Source organism: Mustela nigripes, chromosome 8 (genome assembly GCF_022355385.1).
Source record: "Mustela nigripes isolate SB6536 chromosome 8, MUSNIG.SB6536, whole genome shotgun sequence".
Lineage (NCBI taxonomy): Eukaryota > Metazoa > Chordata > Mammalia > Carnivora > Mustelidae > Mustela > Mustela nigripes.
Window position 1 is genome coordinate 75,174,975 of NC_081564.1, and position 19,366 is coordinate 75,194,340.

The 19,366-nt window shown below is 46.9% G+C and overlaps 1 protein-coding gene across 9 annotated transcripts in view; it reads left to right on the forward strand.

Moving 5' to 3' along the window:
* ZNF532 (zinc finger protein 532) overlaps window positions 1-14,369 on the forward strand; it is a 105,585-nt gene extending 91,216 nt beyond the window's left edge. For 8 of the 9 annotated variants that reach the window (XM_059409751.1, XM_059409753.1, XM_059409748.1 and 5 more), the window contains 3 exons: window positions 8,507-8,619; window positions 10,647-10,794; window positions 12,320-14,369. In XM_059409751.1, the coding sequence (XP_059265734.1) occupies window positions 8,507-8,619; window positions 10,647-10,794; window positions 12,320-12,814 (756 nt within the window). In that variant the 3' untranslated portion in view covers window positions 12,815-14,369. The remainder of the gene's footprint in view (window positions 1-8,506; window positions 8,620-10,646; window positions 10,795-12,319) is intronic. The other variant, XM_059409755.1, reaches the window with a different exon arrangement.
* The last annotated feature ends 4,997 nt before the right edge of the window (window positions 14,370-19,366 follow it).

Here is a 19,366-nt window from a genome sequence, read left to right on the forward strand (position 1 = left end):
GAAGGGGCCAAAGGTTGGAGTGGGTCTTGAGGAGAAGGAAGGCTGTCTTTGAAGGGCAAGGGAGGAAGGCGCCGTTGTCTTCAGAAGATGTGATTTGAGTGGCTTTGAATGCAGCATTTACGAAGTTCTAGGAGATGCAGTCAGGAGTGGTGCGCAGAGGATTAGATTGTGGACGGTCTTGAAAGCCAACAAGTGGGGCGCCTGGGTGGCTCAGTGGGTTAATTGTCTACCTTCGGCTCAGGTCATGATTCCAGGGTCCTGGGATCGAGCCCCGAGTCGGGCTCTCTGCTCCTCGGGAAGCCTGCTTCTCCCTCTCCCACTGCTTGTGTTCCTTCTCTTGCCACGTCTCTCTGTCAAATAAATAAATAAAACCTTTAAAAAATTAAAATTAAAAAAAAAATAAAAAGGAAAGGAAAGCCAAGAAGTTTGGATTTTTTTCTCACACCCAAGGAGAGACAGGTGATGAAAACCCCTTCATCCTGCCCTCTGCGGTTACAAGGGTGACTCTGTGGCCCCTTGAGGCCCACCCCTCTGCCTGTGCGCTCCCTCCAGCCCCTTCTCGGGCCACTGGAGGGCTTCACCACCACACTCGTCCACTGTCCCCTGCATCTTCACTTTTTCCCAGATTCTCAAAATCCTAAGGTTCCCTATGGTGCCTCTTACCCTGACTGAATGGCCTTCCCAACCCATTCGCCTGTCACCTTTTCCCTCTGCTCTGCTTTACAGCCCACATCCCTGAGATGGCTCTGAACCCCTGCGCTCCCCACCCCCCTCCCGCTGAGGCGACCCTGTTACTGCCCCCACAGAAACTCCTCGACTAGTTCTGTAGGTCAAGCGAGGGACTTGGGCCTGGGGGTCTTGGCTTTCTCAGTGCTGTCGTTTGAGTTGAAGCGGTTGTCAGCTAGGTCCTTCTGAATGAAATGCTTTCTCTGCTAGCTAGGCCTCTGGGTTCTCATCCTGCCTCACCGGTAGCTTTTTTGGGTCTTTCTCCTCTTTCCAGCCTGTAAATGTTGATGTGCCCTTTATTCTCAGAAACCGCTCATCCCGGCCCATGACTTTAAATGCCATCCACAGTCGGCCAGCTCACAGAGTTGTCTGTGGCCTGGACCGCTCCCCTGAGTTGCGTACTTGAATCTAACCACTTAGTTAGCGACTCTGCTTAGATCTCCAATGGGCTTCTTAAATTCAATGTATCCAAAATATAATTCTTGATTCCTCTCCTTCCCTAAACCTGCTTCTCTCCTACTTTCCTGGTCAGTAACTGGTAACTGTTCTGCTTGACGCCCTTCTCTCTCTCCTGTGTCATCCACCGTCAGCCCGTCCACAGACCTACCTTTGTGATGTACACCAAATCGAATCACTTGTCATCACCTTGACTTTCCAAACCCACAGCACTTCTTCTGTCCCCTGGATTGTCACAGATAGTCTCCTCACTGGTTCACTAGAGAACGATAAGTGGCTCAGGAATGTCTAGATAGATGTCCAGCACCTAGACGTCCAGGTCTTAAGGAAAAACAAAACAAAGTGCAGTACAGTCTTTTATCTGCCATTTTGGTAGAGTCAAATGGTGATCTGTAAGACTTTTGGCAAATAAGCCCTGACTTACAGCAATAGGGGGTTCCTTTTTGAGGACAGTTTGGCAAGAAGTGTCGAGCCTTGACATTTTTCATGGTTTCTAGACTAGAAAGACTTTCAGAAATTCCTATCACAGAAGTAGTTGGTTGACGACAGAAATTTTTGCCCATAATTACTGAAGATTTGAAACAACCTAAATCATTAATGAGAGATAGTTAAATAAGCTGTGGCCCTTTTATACAACAGAATACTATGTTGTGTTAAGAAAAACACAGGAACGTCAAAATATGCATAGCTGTGTGTGAAAAAAATCACGTTACAATACATGTACATTAATACATTAATATACGTGTTAAGATGTATAACATAGACTCTTAAATGCACATGAATGTGGATTTGGAAGAGAAACAGGAAGGAGATATAGCTGGAGATTGACAGTAGTTACTGTAGTCAGTGACATTCGAGGCAGTCTATTGTCTCATCTATTTTCCAATAAGTGTGATTTTTATAATTAGCAACAATAAGGGAAAAAAAGGAAGACTGGGTTACCTGGATGCACCATATATACTTCTCTTTGAAATGGAAGCTGCGAGGGGCGCCTGGGTGGCTCAGCCCATTAAGCGTGTGCCTTGGGCTCAGGTCATGATCCCGGGGTTCCTGGATCAAGCCCCATGTTGGGCTCCCTGCTCGGCTGGGAGTCTGCTTCTCCCCCTTGCACTCCTCCTGCTTGTGCTCTCTCTCTCTCTCTCTCAAATAAATAAATACATAAATACATAAAATCTTTACAAAGGAAAAACGAAGTGGAAGCTGGGGCAGGAGTTCCTTCCCCCAGTCCCTTTGTCCCCACCCCCCTGGCCACAGCAAGCAGTACACCTGTCTGCGGTCCGCGCCTTCTCTCCAGTCCTGCAGGAAGACTTGTCCTTCCTTCCTGTCTGGATTCTCCCTGCCCTCTGACCCCTCTCGCCTCTGTCTTCAGTAGCTTGGTTTGTCCACCGGCTCTTACCAGAACCGACTTGGGCAGGTCTGCCCCGGCCTCGGGCAACAAGCCGTGCTGGCTGTGTCCAGCGCGAGACCCGAAATGTGCTCCTCTAGTTTACTTTCTAGAACCTGCTTATATTTTTCCAGTAGATAACTGTGTTTTCAGTTATTCTTTCCTTGACTGATTCACACGGCAAACATTCGCGGAGCACTTTCTGTGTGCGGAATGCCAGGGGTACAGAGAAGAGCGATTTACGGCTTCGGTTTTCCAGGCGCTCGCTCGGCACCGAGATGCCTCCTGAAATAGAAACGCAAAACCAGAAACTCGGGGAGTTCCAGGTGTTTCCTCGGAGGGAGAGGGACACTGTATAAGTAGGTTGTCTTGTCCACTGAAAGTCTTAACCTTCACACTCTCTCAGAGAAACGCACGTGACCGCACAAGGAGGTCCTCCTGGCTGCCCTGCGGGACCGCCACGGGGAGGGCGGCAGAGCAGCTGGCAGGGGCGGCCGTTCGGGGAGACGGTGGACAGTTTCCTGCTTATTCCACCCTGGCGCTCAGTCATCTCACTCCCAGGGAGAAATAAGGGCATATGTTGACGCCAAACCCTGTACGTGCCCGCTTGCAGGGGCTTTAATTCCTAAGTCCCCAAAGCTGGGAACAACCTAGATGTCACTCAGTGGGGGAGCAGATAAACGGAGAGCGCGCGGCGGTGGCGCGGAGCGCGGCCCCCGGGGTGGGAAGGGACGGGCTGCGCATGCGCCCAGCGGCCCGGCTGGATTGCACGTGTTCTGCCGCGAAAGGAGCCGGACTCCATGAACCACGCGCTAGAGTACACGCTTCCATCCGCGGGACGAAGGGAGGAGACAAAACGAGGGAGAGGAAAGAAGACACAGCAGTGGGTGCCCAGAGCTGTAAAGGGGCACATGGGAATTTTAGGGCTGATGCAACTGTTCTGTCAACTTTGTATCTATTTGTCGACATTTCTAGAATCATACGTGAAAAACCGTGGGTTTTACATTGTATAAGTTATACCTCAGTACATCTGGCTGAATTTTTCTTTTTTTCTGAGGCAACAGAAGAACATCTTTTTGCTACGGGCTATGTTCACATTTTCCCACAATCTAAACAATATGAAGGCATCGGGCAAAAAGCCTCATTCCTACCCTTGCCACCCACCAGCGCCAAGTGTCTTATGTATCTTGAAGCGTCTCTGTGCAGGTATCCTCAGAGATGCATACCTGTTCCTGTTTTTATTTCTTTACCACGCAGATCGCAGCTCACGAATCTGATTTTCCGCACCAGCTGCTTCTCCATATAGTGTATGTTTTATAGTGCATCAGGATCTGCTATTCTTTTCCACAGCTGCAAGGCAAGAATGTAGCAGTCGGTGTGCATATAATTCATTTAACCAGCTCTCCCTCGGTGGAGCCAGATTTTTTCCCGTCTTTCCCCATCACACGCAGTGCTGCCCCAAAGAACCTTGTCTACACTGCCTGTCCTGCTGTAGCGCTTCTGTTGGGAGCAGATCCTCTCATGCATTTGATCTCTCAGGAACATTTGGAGCCTAACATAAATTTTCAATTTGCACATGTGTGTTATCACCCTTGAGAAACACTAGGTGAGCGTAGAAAACCGTGGAACAGAGTCACGTAGGAATACACAAAACACGCATGCGCTCACCTCAGACTGCCGTCAGCGACTTCCTCTCCCCATGGAGTCACACTGGTGCTCACCCCAGGTTACGCCTTCCCTCCGACCCTCCTATCTCCAGTAATCCTCCTTCCTCCGCTTCACAAAAGCCCAGCAAGCCGCAGCCCCCGGTGCGCCCTTCCCAGGCATCCTGCTTGAGTCCGTGCTCTGCCATTTTTACTAGGTGTGTCACTTGACAGGGTTTGAGTGTTACGCCCCAACTTCATTTTTGCCGGAAGCCATGTGTTTTTTCTTGCTTGATTTTGTGTCGTGCAAATGACCCATGATACATGTGAACTGACCATAAGGCGTGCGGGTGTATCTGTAGACTAGAATTCCAAGTGAAGAAGGGCCCGCGGTTTTAGGAGTTCTGTCCAGTGGGATTACTGCTGTGATAGGCTGAAGTTTATACAGGTGGTTGGGGTTTTCCTTTTTTGTAAGAAGTGTTTAGGATAGAGCTGGAGGGTGTGTTGTCATCATGGCTTGGGAATCATTCTGCTCCCTTTCGTCCTGAATCTGTGGGGCGGGAGGGTTGGATGTCTGATTGGAGTTGAGGAAGCTCTTTGAGTCATTGGGAGGCTGATAACCTCTTGGAAACAAGAATCGCAGAACAAGGCCAAGTGCATGTCTGGCCAGCGGAATGTCTCCCTCTACTTCTTGTCTTGAGAGTCTCCTGAAACAGAAAGAGGGCTTCAAGCCAAGACACAAGGAGGGACTAGCTATCAGAATGGGAAGTGTCCGGTGTGTGAGCCCATGACATTTCAAACACATTCACCAAGTACTACCCAGAAAGAATGGCCTGCAGAGGTGTTGTAAATCCCAGAGCTCAGAACTTGAGCCCAGAGTGAGGGCCCTTGGAAAGCAAATGCTAAGAGGAGCTGATGCTTTCTTTCCTAAAGAATGTGAAGGCAGAAGAGTCAACAATCGGAGGTTAGGGAGAACGATTATTTGGTATTTAAAGTTTTCAAAAATGTTCAGACTCTCCCAGCTGTGCTTCCACTGCTTCCTCAGAGAGTTCTATTTAAAAACAAAATAACTCATAATTGAGTAGGAAAACCTGACTGCCGGAAGCCCACTCAGGGCCCTGGTTCCCTCAAAATCCGCTCGTACTACTGGAACTGGAGGAGGTAAATGACCTTATCAGTCTTGAAAACCGAGTGACGATAGACTGTGCTTTTTCAATACAGTTGTTTTTCCCCCATTTTTGTTTGGTTGATAAAATTGCTTTCTGTGTCAGAAAGTGGCTTCAGTATTGTAATACTGAAGAGGTAGAAGTTAGGAAAATAAATTAGATACAGCACCTTTGAATAAGTTAGTATTTAAAATTTAACAAAGAAGGAAGTAATTTGTTTTCTTAGGTAATGGGAATGTGGCAGTCTGATCTGGAGACTGGTGTTTAAGCCTGTGATTTTCTTGTCACCACTGATTTTGAAACCCTGCTCCATTGTTTGGGGATTGCATGGCTCGTTTCTGCATTTTTTTTTTTTTTTCATAAAGACGTTGGAGAAGAAGAGTATCTCACACATTGTCAACTCTTTTTGAAAATAGTAATTACTGATTTATCTAAGCTGCTTTCATTTAATGTGTTACCTACTGAGGACTTCTTGACTGATATTTCTCTATTAAAATTTTGATTTGATATTAATATCATGACACCATAACAGGAAATGGAATTTCAAACCCTTCATCTTAATGGAGAATCCATTTGCATTCCTCCGAGGCCTCTTGCCCTGTTGGATGGTTGGAAAGCTGTATGTCCGCTCTCCACTTACTTTATGGTTATTTGCTATAACTGTCTTATTTTTAGAAAAATGTCTTGTGTTTTAACTCTTCCAGGATCTTAACATTGTCCATCTTATAGATAAAAAATTCTGCAGGAGTTAGATATTAATAGATATTTCAGTACCTTTTTTGAAACACAGGACTACTCATGCCTGACTGTTCTTAAAACTCTTTTCTTTAAAAAAAATTTTTTTTAAGTTTGTTTTTTGTTTTTTTTTTTTAATTTGACAGAGAGATCACAAGTAGGCAGAGAGGCGGGGCGGGGTGGGGGAAGCAGGCTCCCTGCTGAGCAGAGAGCCCCATGTGGGGCTCGATCCCAGGACCCCAGGATCATGACCTGAGCTAAAGGCAAAAGCTTAACCCACTGAGCCACGCAGCCGCCCCTTAAAACTCTATTCTGAAGAACCTGAGTGTGGCTCAGAGGGATTAGCTGGTTATTCCTTTGTTTCCCATCCTCCCCGCCGCCCCGAGATTATTCTCATAATATCCCAGATCACACGCTTAGGAAAACGATCAAAGCAGTGGCAGGACTCCCATCTTCAGCATGGAGAAGAAACTTCCCCTCTGTCTAGGTTTTTGAGCACTTACACACCAATGTGTTTCATTTAAAAGACAGTAGTTTCCACTTTTAAAATGAAAGTGGATATGTAACTTTATCCTTATTCACAAAAGAATACTTAATGAGGATTTCTCTGTGCCCCAAGGACTGTGCTCTCTCTTTCATTCCCTACCCCTCCCCGCTTTCCCAGCACCCTCTGAGGAAGGAACTGGGGCAATCCCCAACTCTAAGTTCGGGGATTGGATGTTTGTGGAGAAACTTCCCCAGGATCACACGACACGGTTTGACTTGTGAGCAGTAGAGAGAAGGCAGCAGCCCATTCCTGGGTCACCAGAGCCAAGCTCCGGCACTTAAATAGATAGGTTGGCTTACCAGTTTGAGTAAGGGCATATTTATCACGTGATGGGTGTAAAAACATTGTTTAAAAATATTTATCATGGGGCACCTGGGTGGCTCAGTGGGTTAAAGCCTCTGCCTTCAGCTCAGATCATGATCTCAGGGTCCTGGGATTGAGCCCCGCATCGGGCTCTCTGCTCAGTGGGGAGCCTCTTCTTCCTCTCTCTCTCTCTGCCTGCCTCTCTGCCTACTTGTGATCTCTGTCTGTCAAATAAATAAATAAAATCTTAAAAAGCAAATAAAAATATTTATCACTTCTTTAATCACTTTGCCCGCATTTGCTGCTTACCTCTTCTTATTGTCAAAAATAGTGGCATTATTTCACACGAGACCTTGTTCATCATTCTTTAGCCTGATTGTCCAGGAGGCTCCTGCCAGATGCTCCATTCACGAGGCTGGCAGTTACTTCTTGATCTGATTTCCTTGTGAAACGACATTGGTTGATTCCAGACTGCAGTGCGGACAGTACCCAAAGAATGTGTTTTAGGGTTAAGCTGCCTAATTTTGCTTCAGAGTTTCCTCATGAGAATCTTTTGAATTAACACAAGTATCATCATAGCCAAAGTCGCTTTTCACTTTGACTTTTGTATCTCTTGAGATCTTTCTCTGGCCCTCTCACTGCCCCTCGGCCCCTGTGCACACTCGGCCTTGCACACGTGCACACACACGCCGGAGACACTAGTGGTGGCTTGTATGAAGTGGTTTCACATTCTTGTGTTCTTGGAATAACTAAATGGTATTATTCAAGAGGCCTTTTGGAAAACTCTTCTCTTATGGTAGGAATCGTTCATCGGTGAGGTGGGCGGGGACTCACGATGTTGAAAATCAGCTAGAGATTTAATTGAAAGTGGCGCAATGGATGAATTAACATTCTTTCTGGATCTGTAGCAAATTAATGGTTTTTATCTGGTATTTATTGAAGTGTTCTGCTTTCATATAATGTCTACTATATGATATGGTAAAAATAATATGTCTCTTTTGCAAAGAAAACGTGATGTTTTGATGTTTCAAAAATGCAGGGGTTTCGGGGCGCCTGGGTGGCTCAGTGGGTTAAAGCCTCTGCCTTCAGCTCGGGTCATGATTCCAGGGTCGTGGGATCGAGCCCCGCATCGGGCTCTCTGCTCAGCGGGGAGCCTGCTTCCCCTCTCTCTCTGCCTGCCTCTCTGTCTACTTGTGATTTCTGTCTGTCAAATAAATGAATAAAATCTTTAAAAAAAAAAAAAAAAAAAATGCAGGGGTTTCTGCTGAATCAACACTGTAAGCGTTTTGAGAAAAAAATGTAATATTTTACTCTTAAGATAACGTTTCTCTCATTCTCTAGAAATTAATTAGCCCCTGCGTGGTTACCCCAGCCTTGGCCCTCCTTTTTATTACATTTTAAGAAGAATCTTTTTGTGTTGTCGTTGTATTGCTTGAACGGTATTGCTTGTTGTAACTTGAACTATTATGAAAGCATTCTTAATTTTTAAGGCGATTCGGGGTTTGTTCCCTTAAGTGACCCTGTATCTCTTTTTCTCCTACTGAAGCAAATGAAAAAACACCCTTGCCGCCAGTGTGACAAATCTTTCAGCTCCTCACACAGCCTGTGCCGTCACAATCGGATCAAGCACAAAGGCATCAGGAAAGTTTACACCTGCTCGTAAGTCGTGATTTCTAACGTGGGAAGCGCAGGGAAATTAACAAAGCGGAAACGTTCAGGTGTTTCATATGTTGCCGTTAACTTTCCATTTCTCTGCTGTAGTTTGTAGATTTCCGTATTCTCTTGTTTTGACATACAGTTTCTTGACTGGGTTGTAACACTTAAAAAAAAGTCAAATAAACAGGAGTAGCCTCTTGCCTATCCCGTATGCTCCTGGGGATATACAGCTTTGTTGTCCAGAGCTGTACATCTCCTACACCTGAGCATCTTGGAGAAGTGGTTGATTTGCAGGCACACATTCGAATGAGATGCTTTTTGGTCATGAGAGGCCCAGGGAGCTGCCAGTAGTCACTGGCAGGTTGGTTGTCTGGTTGGTTGGTTCATAGCGGACTCTGATAGCGCCCGGTCGTGGAGTCAGTCCGAGGCTGGCCTCTTCCCTTGTGAAGGGCAGCCTTTTCTCAGCACACGCTTTTGGCGAAGAGACCAAATTCCAGGAATTGAGTGGACCAGAACACTGAGTGGACGGTAGAGCTGCTCTGGACCTCCACAAGCTCTTTCCTTGTATGTGAGAATCAGAACTTGTTGTATCCTTAGTGGAAAAGTTTAGCACCTGCTCAGCCAGAGTGTGCCTCGAGTGAATTGGTATAACTTCTCCTAAAAGAGAGGACTGACGGACACAGAAGCCGTGTGGCCACGTGGCGTGTGGCGCGTGTGACATGACCGGGCACAGGGTATCATGTGGCTCGGGACACTCGTGAAGGTTGGCTGTGGGCTCGGCGGGACTTCACCGTTCTCAGTTAGCTAGGGGAGGTTTCTTGGGTAGGGAGACTGGGACACTGACCCGCCTTCGGTGAGATTGAAGCTGGGAGTGATTTTGGTGAGGTGAGAGCATCCCGTGACCAAGCCCTGCGCATGTGAGACCGCACTGCAAGGGTCGGAGAATTTACCAGGAAGCCCTGGCCGAGAGGAAGGTGGAAAGGGGCTCTGGCGTGGCTTTGTCCTTCCTCAGAGAGGTTTGTGTCTTTCTCGTGGGAGTCACTGTGAGGCCGCGAGGTGCTTGGATTGTCTGGCGGATTTCCTTTATTCTGTGGTGTTGGTGCCGGTTCCCGAGGCTGTCCCAGGAGCGGGCCTCGAACACGAGATCATCAGGGTGTGGGGCCAGTCATTACAGAATGTCCAGAAGCCTTTTGATTCTGCGTAAGGGCCCAAGGTGCTGTGCACACCCGTTGACCGAAGCAGTTTCCTTCTTGTGTGCCTTACAGCATCTGTAGTCCCCATGGCCATTAACTTTGTCTCTTTTTGTCCATTCATTAAGAAAATGGTGACTTCCTACCTTCTAAAGGAAAAACTAGTCATAATCTATAGGTTTGGGTTTTTTTCTCCCACACAAAGGGGAGTGAAAACTTAAAAGAGTGACCTATTTTGGATATCATTGAGTTGCCTACTTTTTAGCCTACTGAATGAACCCATGAGTTTGAGCCCTGTGACACTGTGTTTGTGTCTTGGTGAGGAATGTGACAGGGCTAGACACCCTGTCTTCTCTTTGTTACGGCAGCTTGGGCAGGAATCCTTAACATCCACATGAAGGAATCAGCGAGGGACTTTTTTCACATTAAAGTATGTCTTAAGACATAAATTCTGAGAGAACACTGAGTCATTGTAAAGAAAACTTTTGAAATTTGATATTCTCTACTTCAAAATTAAAGCCCTCTGGAATTATAAATTAAGTACTACCTCAACCAAACCTAGACAGGAAATACTTTATCTGAACCGAATTAGGCCGGTCCCATGAGAACACAAAAAAGCGACAGAAAGCCTTTTACAAAGGCTGCAAAAACTTTTCTCACAAATTGGACACCGAGTCACAGTGAAATCGCTGTTTCCTTTCGGACCAGTGGTGTCCATGCAGATGATCTTGACCCCACGGAGCGTTCCATTGGCTGGTGGAGGTCTTTCCTCGGTGAGCGGACTCTTCAGCGTGGGTGACTTTCCGGCAGGCAGGTGACCTCCTTGTCTTTGCTCCACAGGCACTGCCCAGACTCCAGGCGCACCTTTACGAAACGGTTGATGCTGGAGAAACATATCCAACTCATGCACGGTATTAAGGATCCTGACTTGAAAGAAATGACAGAAGCCACCAATGAGGAGGAAACAGAAATAAAAGAAGATACCAAGGTCAAACATTGCAGATGTTCTCTTTACAGTGACGTTGTGTTAACTTGCTTTTTCCATTCATGCTGTTCACTTTAAATTTTTTGAAATCCGAGCCTATGCATGGAGGTATAACATAATAGGTCATCTCCCCACACACCCATTCTGATCTTTCATCTTGCTCTACGAGCTGTTAAGTTTCTTCTGTCTCTTTCTAGAAAGAGCTTTAGGGATCTCCTTACGTATATACGTTACAGAATTTTGTGTGGACTCATGTAAACGGTCTCTTAGCCGGAGGGAACGTAGGAAGCTAGGTTCTATCTTGTTGGCAGTGTGTCGGTTGTGAAAGGTACCTAAGAAAAGTGCAGAAATTCTTCGTTTCACTTTGTCATAGTAAGAAAGAAAGTCACAGATTAGCCTTGTCTTTAGGTCAGTGGGTAGCGAACTTGACTCAGACAACTGTGTATATGTTAGCCTGCGTATCAGGGGTGTGTGTGCCAAGTGCTATTCGAGGAGGGAGCCGTCCGGCAGACGTGTAGGGAGATCTGCTGTCTTTGGCACTGGCCTCGGTCTGGGATGTACCTGGGAGACAGCCTCTGCGTGCGTCCAAGGAGTTAATCGTCGAGTAAAGCCGAGTCAGAGTACAAGCCGGACCGGAGCCACATTGAATTGTAATCTTTTCCCCTCGACGGATGGGGTTAGGGGGAGGGGGTTGGGCCGGAATTGCAGAACCTCTGTGCAAGGGCAGCTTCAGGCCGAGGCTGTGTGTGAGTGGTGCCCCGTCATCGGGCCGAAAAGATGGGCCACCGAGCAGGGAGGAGGGAGTGTCCCTCTTTCGGAGCGCTGGAAGCGTGAGGGATCAGAGTTAGAAAGCCAGAAGGGAAGGAGAAAAGCATGGCTGGCAGGTGAGCCGTGTGACAAAGGGGAGTGAGTGTTTGGGGGAGCTCGGGAGCTCGGGAGCTGGACCAGCTGGGCCTTCCAGCACCTTCCGTGCCAGTCCCAGAGAAGGCCATACCCTGGCATTTCTCTGCCCAGCCCCTGCCTCCTCTCCACCTGCTGGCTTGGCTGTTGCCTCGGCTTCCCGGGCCCGGCCCCTGGCCCTCCCCACAGCAGGCCTCTGTTGGAGTGTCACGGTCCCTGGGCCATTCCTGATGGTACCGGGGAGCCTCCCAAACCCTCGTCTCGTCCCAGCCCCATTCCATGGCCTGCTTTGTCCTCCTGCGGTCTGACCGACGGCCGATTTCCTGGCTTGTGGTTTTCAGTCCCGCTGTGTCAGAGCCCGCATTCTGGGGGGGCAGGGACTCATTTGTCCTCTGTGGGGCCCCACAGCGGCCGTGATGCCTGGGAATGTAGGAGCTCGGGTCCTGTGTGTGCAGCACATGAGAGGCAGGAGCCCCAGGGGAGCAGGGGTGTGTGTGGGGTAGGTAGACACGCAGCTGTAGGAAGCCCCAAATCCTGAATCCCACAGTCCGCCGGAGAACCGGTCGTGGATCCCCCGTGGGGTGGAGCGATTTTCACTCGTGTCGTCCCCTTTATTCTTCTCTTCAAGGTTCCCAGCCCCAAGCGGAAGTTGGAAGAACCAGTTTTAGAGTTCAGACCTCCCAGAGGGGCAATTACCCAGCCACTGAAAAAGCTCAAGATCAACGTTTTCAAGGTTCACAAATGTGCCGTGTGCGGCTTCACCACCGAAAACCTCCTGCAGTTCCACGAGCACATCCCGCAGCACAAGTCGGACGGCTCGTCCTACCAGTGCCGGGAGTGCGGCCTCTGCTACACGTCGCACGTGTCCCTGTCCAGGCACCTGTTCATCGTGCACAAGCTGAAGGAGCCGCAGCCTGTGTCCAAGCAGAACGGGGCCGGGGAGGAGAACCAGCAGGAGAACAAGCCGAGCCCCGAGGACGAGTCGCCCGACGGTGCCGTGTCCGACCGGAAGTGCAAAGTGTGCGCGAAAATGTTCGAAACTGAAGCTGCCTTAAATGCTCACATGCGGACACACGGCATGGCCTTCATCAAGTCCAAAAGAGTGAGTTCGGCCGAGAAATAGCCACAGCCCTTCCGTAAGGAAGATCCCTGTCCACATTGGAAGAAAAGAGACATTTTTGTTACAGAAAGTTTGCAGTATAATAGAGTTAACAGTACTGTCTAGGCTGTTGCAATATATTCTCTCCGAGTGTCCTTCCTCACCTGGTCGTGTACATCCTCGATAAGTATTAAAACAGTATTTGAGTTTAAAAGAGTTTGTATATATTTAAATGAATAACTTTTTTATACTCTTTGTTACATGTTTGTATCAGTATTTAGTGGAAGATGTTTTGAGGTCTTTTTTTTTTCCCTTTTTTTTGGTTTTTTGGTGGTTTTTTTTTTCCTTTATTCTTTTCTGGGTTAGAATTTTTCTTTTTGTACTGTTTTCTTTTAAAACAGAGTTCTTAGTAACAGGGGCAGTTCCTGAATTCAAATAAACCATTTTGTATGTTAACCAATTTGAACGGGGTAACTAACTCCAGGCTAAAATAAGGCCTTTTTTAGTGTTTTTAATTTTTAGAATTAAACTACATAAATTGTAGGTATCGTGGGTCTCAAAAACACTAGGGACTTTCAAGTGTCTTAGCACTACCCTCAACGTGCCTGCTCTGAGCCGGCCAGTGCGCCTCTGATGTATCACCGCACCCCTGGCGTGTCCAGGCCACGCCAGACGGTGTCGAAACCAGCCCGGCAGGTAGCTTCCCTTCACAGCGGCGGATTCAAAACTTCAGCCCGAACTCCAGGAAGGACCGTACATTCCCCTTAATTCCACTGTAGAATGGGGAAGGAAGGGTATCCCCGAGGGAAGAGCCAGAGGCTGGTGGTCTTCTGGGTGGATTTTTGCGAGGCCGGCCAAGAGAGCACAAGGTCGTCAAGTCGCCCAAGGGCTGGACTACTGTAAAAACTTACACACCTGTCGTTAGACCAATAGATTTCTATAGTCGAATTTTTTTGTCATGTAATTTATTAACTCTTACAAAGACACAACTAAATATATCAAGTATTTCTCTGGCTCTTGACAGGAAAAAAAAAATCACAGTTGACTTAATAACCCTTTGCCGTCTAAAGAGTTGGCGTTTCCTGTTCTGGGTGCTACTGCCAGACGTCCCGGTACTTGGAGTTGGGATGCTCTACTTCCGCCGCCGACCTGTCAGTGCAGCAGGGGCGGGGCGCGATGGGCCGGGCGGTCATGCACTGAGCCACCGGGCTCCGGTTCGGTCGTTTGAATAAGCATCTTCAATATCAGTAGTTCTGCTGCCTCGAAACACAGCAGGGCTCCTCCCCTGTCCCTTCCGTTTATAGTTCTCTGGGAGAGTTCTATCTTTCCGTTTTGGGTTTTTTTTGTGTGTGTTTTCGTTTGCATTTTATATCTTGTATTTATCCCCTAAACACATTTTGTACTTTTTTTTTCTTTTTTTAAGAAAAGAAACTCGTTTGTGTATATATAGATATTTGCATGATATACTGTAGTCGACGTTCGGTTCCTCAGAAGGTCTTGCTGCTGTCAGGTGTTACGCACTACGTCCGTCATAACTGTATTAAACACATTTCATATGTAAATAAACGTGGGAATTGGCCCTTGCGCTTCTGTGAGAGAGTTCTTGATGGGGGGGGGGTGGTATGGCATCTTCATGAAGTTGAGGAAGTGCTTGATGGCAGGAACAGGCGCCACGATATTGCAGAATTCCTCCTCCTGACCCACCCCCCCACCTCCGGAAGAACGACATATTCGTTCTCATTGGCAGTCAGCCCTTTGTCACTTTCTCGTGGACTCCATCGATTCATGGGTATAATGCAAGGGCATGATTAAAGGATTCCTACACTTGAAATTCCATTGCTGTTACTTGTTATATTTATACTTGTATTGCTCTGCGTTGTATCATAGCACTCTCATGTGTTTCTGCATATGAACCTTGCAATAAACCTGTGTGGTGGGTTGCACGGTCTTCATAGTCTAGTTTTATAGTTGAGGAGACTGAGCTCAGATGCAGTTCTTCGCCTAAGCCCCCACAGTGGGGAAGCGGCTTCACGTATTAGAACCCAGATATTCTTGCTCTAAATCGTAGTGCTCGCTCTATGTGTTTATGTACATATTGACAAATATTCATTTATTCAACAAATAAAAAGTATGTGCAAAACACGATACTAGAATTTTTGTCTGTGGCACTATGGCTTTTTATCAGATAAAGTGAAAGCCTTTCTAAAGCACCCAGAAATGCTTGCCAGTATGAAGTTAGCATCCATAAATGCCCAGTTGGAGCATCCAAGAAGGTATCAAAGAATGCCCTGAGATCCAAAATGAAGAAGAAATGGAAATTCAGAGTAGAAAAACCGCACACAAGGCTGTAGCCCTGGGAGAGAACCCAGATGATTCAACTAAAGAGAGAATTGGTGAACTGGAAGATAGGTTGTGGAGAAATTACCTGGAATAAGCACAGAGGTGAGGAGATGAGTCTATGGAAGAGATTAGAAGCCAAGAAGGACAAAACAGAATTCATAGCTGTTTCAGAAAGAAGGACCAATTAGAAAGAAGCTATGTAGAAAAATTCTTGGCCATTAACAAAAGATGTGAATACTTGGGTCAACACAGTGATTGCTGACCAGAAATCCGCAGAGGAACTTGTAGTTCTACCCATTCTTCATTAGTGGTAGACCTGGATGAAGTTGTGTATGTGAGGAATGGAGAAACAGTATTTTCAGACCAAAGGCAGAAACTGGGCCATGCTCTGTGAATTCTTAGGAAGCCCATTTTCTCTGTGGGTGAGCTGAGGCTTTCAGCGTAGGCTCAGGCCAACAGTAAGAAGCCTTGAATGATGGACTAAGGCTTGTACTCTTTGACAGAAATGAGTTATTTGCACAGGGGAGTGATAAAACCAGACCAGTCAGTGGCAGTATTTAGGATGGAAGGTGGGGGAGTTTATCAATCAGGACAGGATAGGTTACGTTGTGGTTACAACCCTAAATCTTAACGTCTTAAAACAACAAAGCTTATTTCTTGGTCACATTTAATGTTCATTGTCAGTTGACTAAGGAGACATAGCTCCAAACCCCCTTGTCCTCTTATTCCCACTGTCACAGAAATTGCTCGTTCTTCTGGCAAAGGGAAGTGTGATTACATGCTCTGGACCAGAAGTGATAGATGTCACTCTTCACAGTTCATTGCCCAAAACCAGTTTCATGATCCTACCTCCTGAGGAGGCTGGAAGTACAACACTACAACATGCCCAAAATACGGAAGATGGCCCATATTTGAACAACATAAATGGCTGTCACAGTAATAACATTTAAATTGGTAAAGATGTGGTGCCAGCTCAGCCATGGTCATCAAGTAAACGTAACCCAGGGTGGTGAGAGCAGTCCTGGAAAAACGCTATGGTTGTTGGCATTTCAGAAGTAGGACCGAGAGGATTCCGTGCTGTGGGACACAGAAGGAAGAGAAATCTGACTTCTTAAGGTGATGTCTTAGATTTTATTTTCAAGGTTTAGATTACTTAAAACAGAAATAGGAAAGTCAAGTTTATAGCTAGATTTGGGGAAGTCTGCACTTTAGATAAACAAACAAGATACGTTTTGGCTGGAGGATGTGGTTGGATGGTTTTATTTTATCATTAATTGAGTTAACAGTGATGCGTAAAGAAGAACACCAACCAGGGGATGAAGACCAAGAAAATGAGAAAAAAGATATCGTCTTAGACTATGTGGTGTAGACCACTTCTTCCTCCCAAACACATTTTCTGCCAGTTGTTGGCTCCTACTCCAGTAAGTACTCCAAGAACAACTGTTCTACCCAGACGCTCCAGGTCAGTGGGCTTGTGAGTTCCGTCCCAGGATCTCTGGCCAGCAGGGAAACGGACTGTGGGAGTCTTTGGCCAAGGTTAATACATTATTTCATGCTAATGTATTCAGCATCCCGTGAGCACTCTTCTTTTAATGCCCCAGTAGAAGGAGCATAAAGGAAAGTGTGTTTGAAGAATTGCATAAAACAGGATTTAATGGAACCATTCTTCTATCCCAAAGAATGGTCTGAGAATAACAAGGGGTGTGCTAAGTGTGGAAAGCTGCTTGAGACATTACACACACACACACACACACACACACACACCAGTCACTTGGGAATCAGATGCTGGAAGGGTCCCCTATTGGCGCTTTTCAGTCTAACTGTACATTTGCTATATGAGGAACCTAGGTTTTGCTACCTTAGAAACCTGGCTCCTACTTCATACCATTCACTTCTTGTTTACATGGACCCTTGACTCTTCTTTGTTGAGGTGGAGCTGCTTTTTGCAGTTATGAGCCTCATATCCCTCAAGGGCTCATTGTAAACTTTTGGGATAGGATGGTGGGAACTATCTCTGTGAGGAGCCTCTCTGCTGCCTGGAGCCTCTAAACTAGCCAGTTGTAATTCCATTGTCACCAATACCCCAAACCGTTTGTTTGTTTGTTTGTTTGTTTGACAGCGAGCGTGAACAGTGGGGAGGAGCAAGGGGAGAGGAAGAAGCAGGCTTCCTGCTGAGCAGGGACCCACCCCCACCCGCCACTGATGCCGATACTCGATCCCAGGACCCTGGGACCATGACCTGAGTGGAAGGCAGATGCTCAACCCACTGAACCACCCAGGTGCCCCTTTTATTTATTTTTTTAAAGATATTATTTATTTGGGATGTCTGGGTGGCTCAGTGGGTTAAGCCTCTGCCTTCAGCTCGGGTCATGGTCTCGGGGTCCTGGGATCGAGCCCCGCACCAGGCTTTCTGCTCAGCGGGGAGCCTGCTTCCCTTCCTCTCTCTCTGCCTGCCTCTCTGCCTACTTGTGATCTCTGTCTGTCAAATAAATAAAATACTTTTTAAAAAGATATTATTTATTTGAGAGAGTGAGCACGAGCAGGGGAGTAGGGGCAAAGGAAGAGGGAGAAGCAGATTCCCAGCTGAGCAGGGAGGGAGCCCAATGCAGGACATGATCCCAGGACCCTGAGACCACGACCCAAGCTGAAGGCAGATACTTAACCCACTGAGCCACCCAGGCATCCCCCCCCCCCAACCCCAAATCTCTTATTTTGAATAGTCCAGCCTTGGCCCATGTGACTTGGCTGTGAGGCTCAATCTGAAACTCGGCTGTCAGTCTTCCCTATAAAACAGAACATTCTCTTCTCACCCCCGTTTTCCGTTTCTACTGTCCTGATAGATTTCAGTGAGCATTTTCCTAGATTCAATACATTGGATGATAAAGCTCCCGTCATTTTGGCCTGTTTCTTTTTCTGGGAGTTTGCTCATTTATATTCAGAGCCTTCATTGGAAAGGTAGATCTGAGAGTACCCGGTGTGAGATCCTTTATAAATGAGGGTCCCAGCAGGACAACCAGCGCAGTAAGAAGCGTCTCACTTCAAAGACATTCAGGAAGAGACTATTACAGAATTGCGGGCTGGAACAAGTGACAGGGAAGCACCCAGGGACTTAGCAATGGCAGGGAGCCCTTAAGCACCCTCAGGCCTGCTGAGCAGGGAGGAGGGGGGCGTCTGGAGCCATGGAACACGGCCTGGATCAGTGTCATGGCAAAGGCAAGCAGGTGTAGGATGACAATGACGGGAAAGCTGTCTCGACACACTCAAAGATCTCTTGCCCTCATCTTCCACTGGTCAAAGCCAAATAGAAGAGGACAAGAAAGCCTAGTGATGTCTCATATCAGTGTGCTGGGCACAGAGCTGGATGCACAAAGGATCTGGGCTACGGAGACATAATGATCAGACAGACACCTGGCATGGGCTTTCAGAAGCGCCTTCTGTATACTTGTTTTCTTGGCCACATGTATTTTATGCCCTCTAGGCTGGCAGTTAGCGGCAGCAGGGTCCTCTGAATTCCACATTTACTTTTCCTTTCTAATTACTTCTCCAGGTTTATCCTGGAATTATACCCTTTCCTTGGTGTTTATTTTTACCGAAGGAAATAGAATAGCTTTTCCCAGAAAATACTCTTTGCTAGTTTCCAAATTCAATTTACGAGGTTAGTGCTGACTCAAAACAGCACTATTTATAATGCCTCGCGGTATTTAAAGGAACTGATTATTCAATTTGCTTTGCCATTTTATCGCAAGCTGCATATTCTGGAGCTTTTCTTATAATTGTAATTGTAAATTACACAACCGTGGCAGCTCTGTTTCTAAAACAGCCCGTTGCAAAACTATGTATTTATCTAGGGGAGCGCTAGAATTACAGTCCACTATCACACCTCTAACTCAGTTCCAGAAAGGGTGGGTTCAGTCCAGGAGGAATTTTCTGACCTTCAGGTCAAGTTTCATTGGATTGGTTATTTCTGGAGAATAATTTTTTTTTTTTTTTCCCCATAAGAACAAGGAAAACCTAGATGTGCTGTTTGGAGAGGATGGTGTGATGTTGACAAGAATCAGGAGATGTCAAAGGGAACGGCCCCGTCTTGGAAAGGGTAGAAGAGTGTCCCCAAGTAGGACTAATGGACATTTCTCCTTGTTTTGTCAGTTCCGCATCTGACCCCTTTCCAGGGTTGGGGAGTCTCCCTTGGCTTGAGTCTTGGCAAAAGAAGGCTCTTACCTCCTATTCCAGAAACCA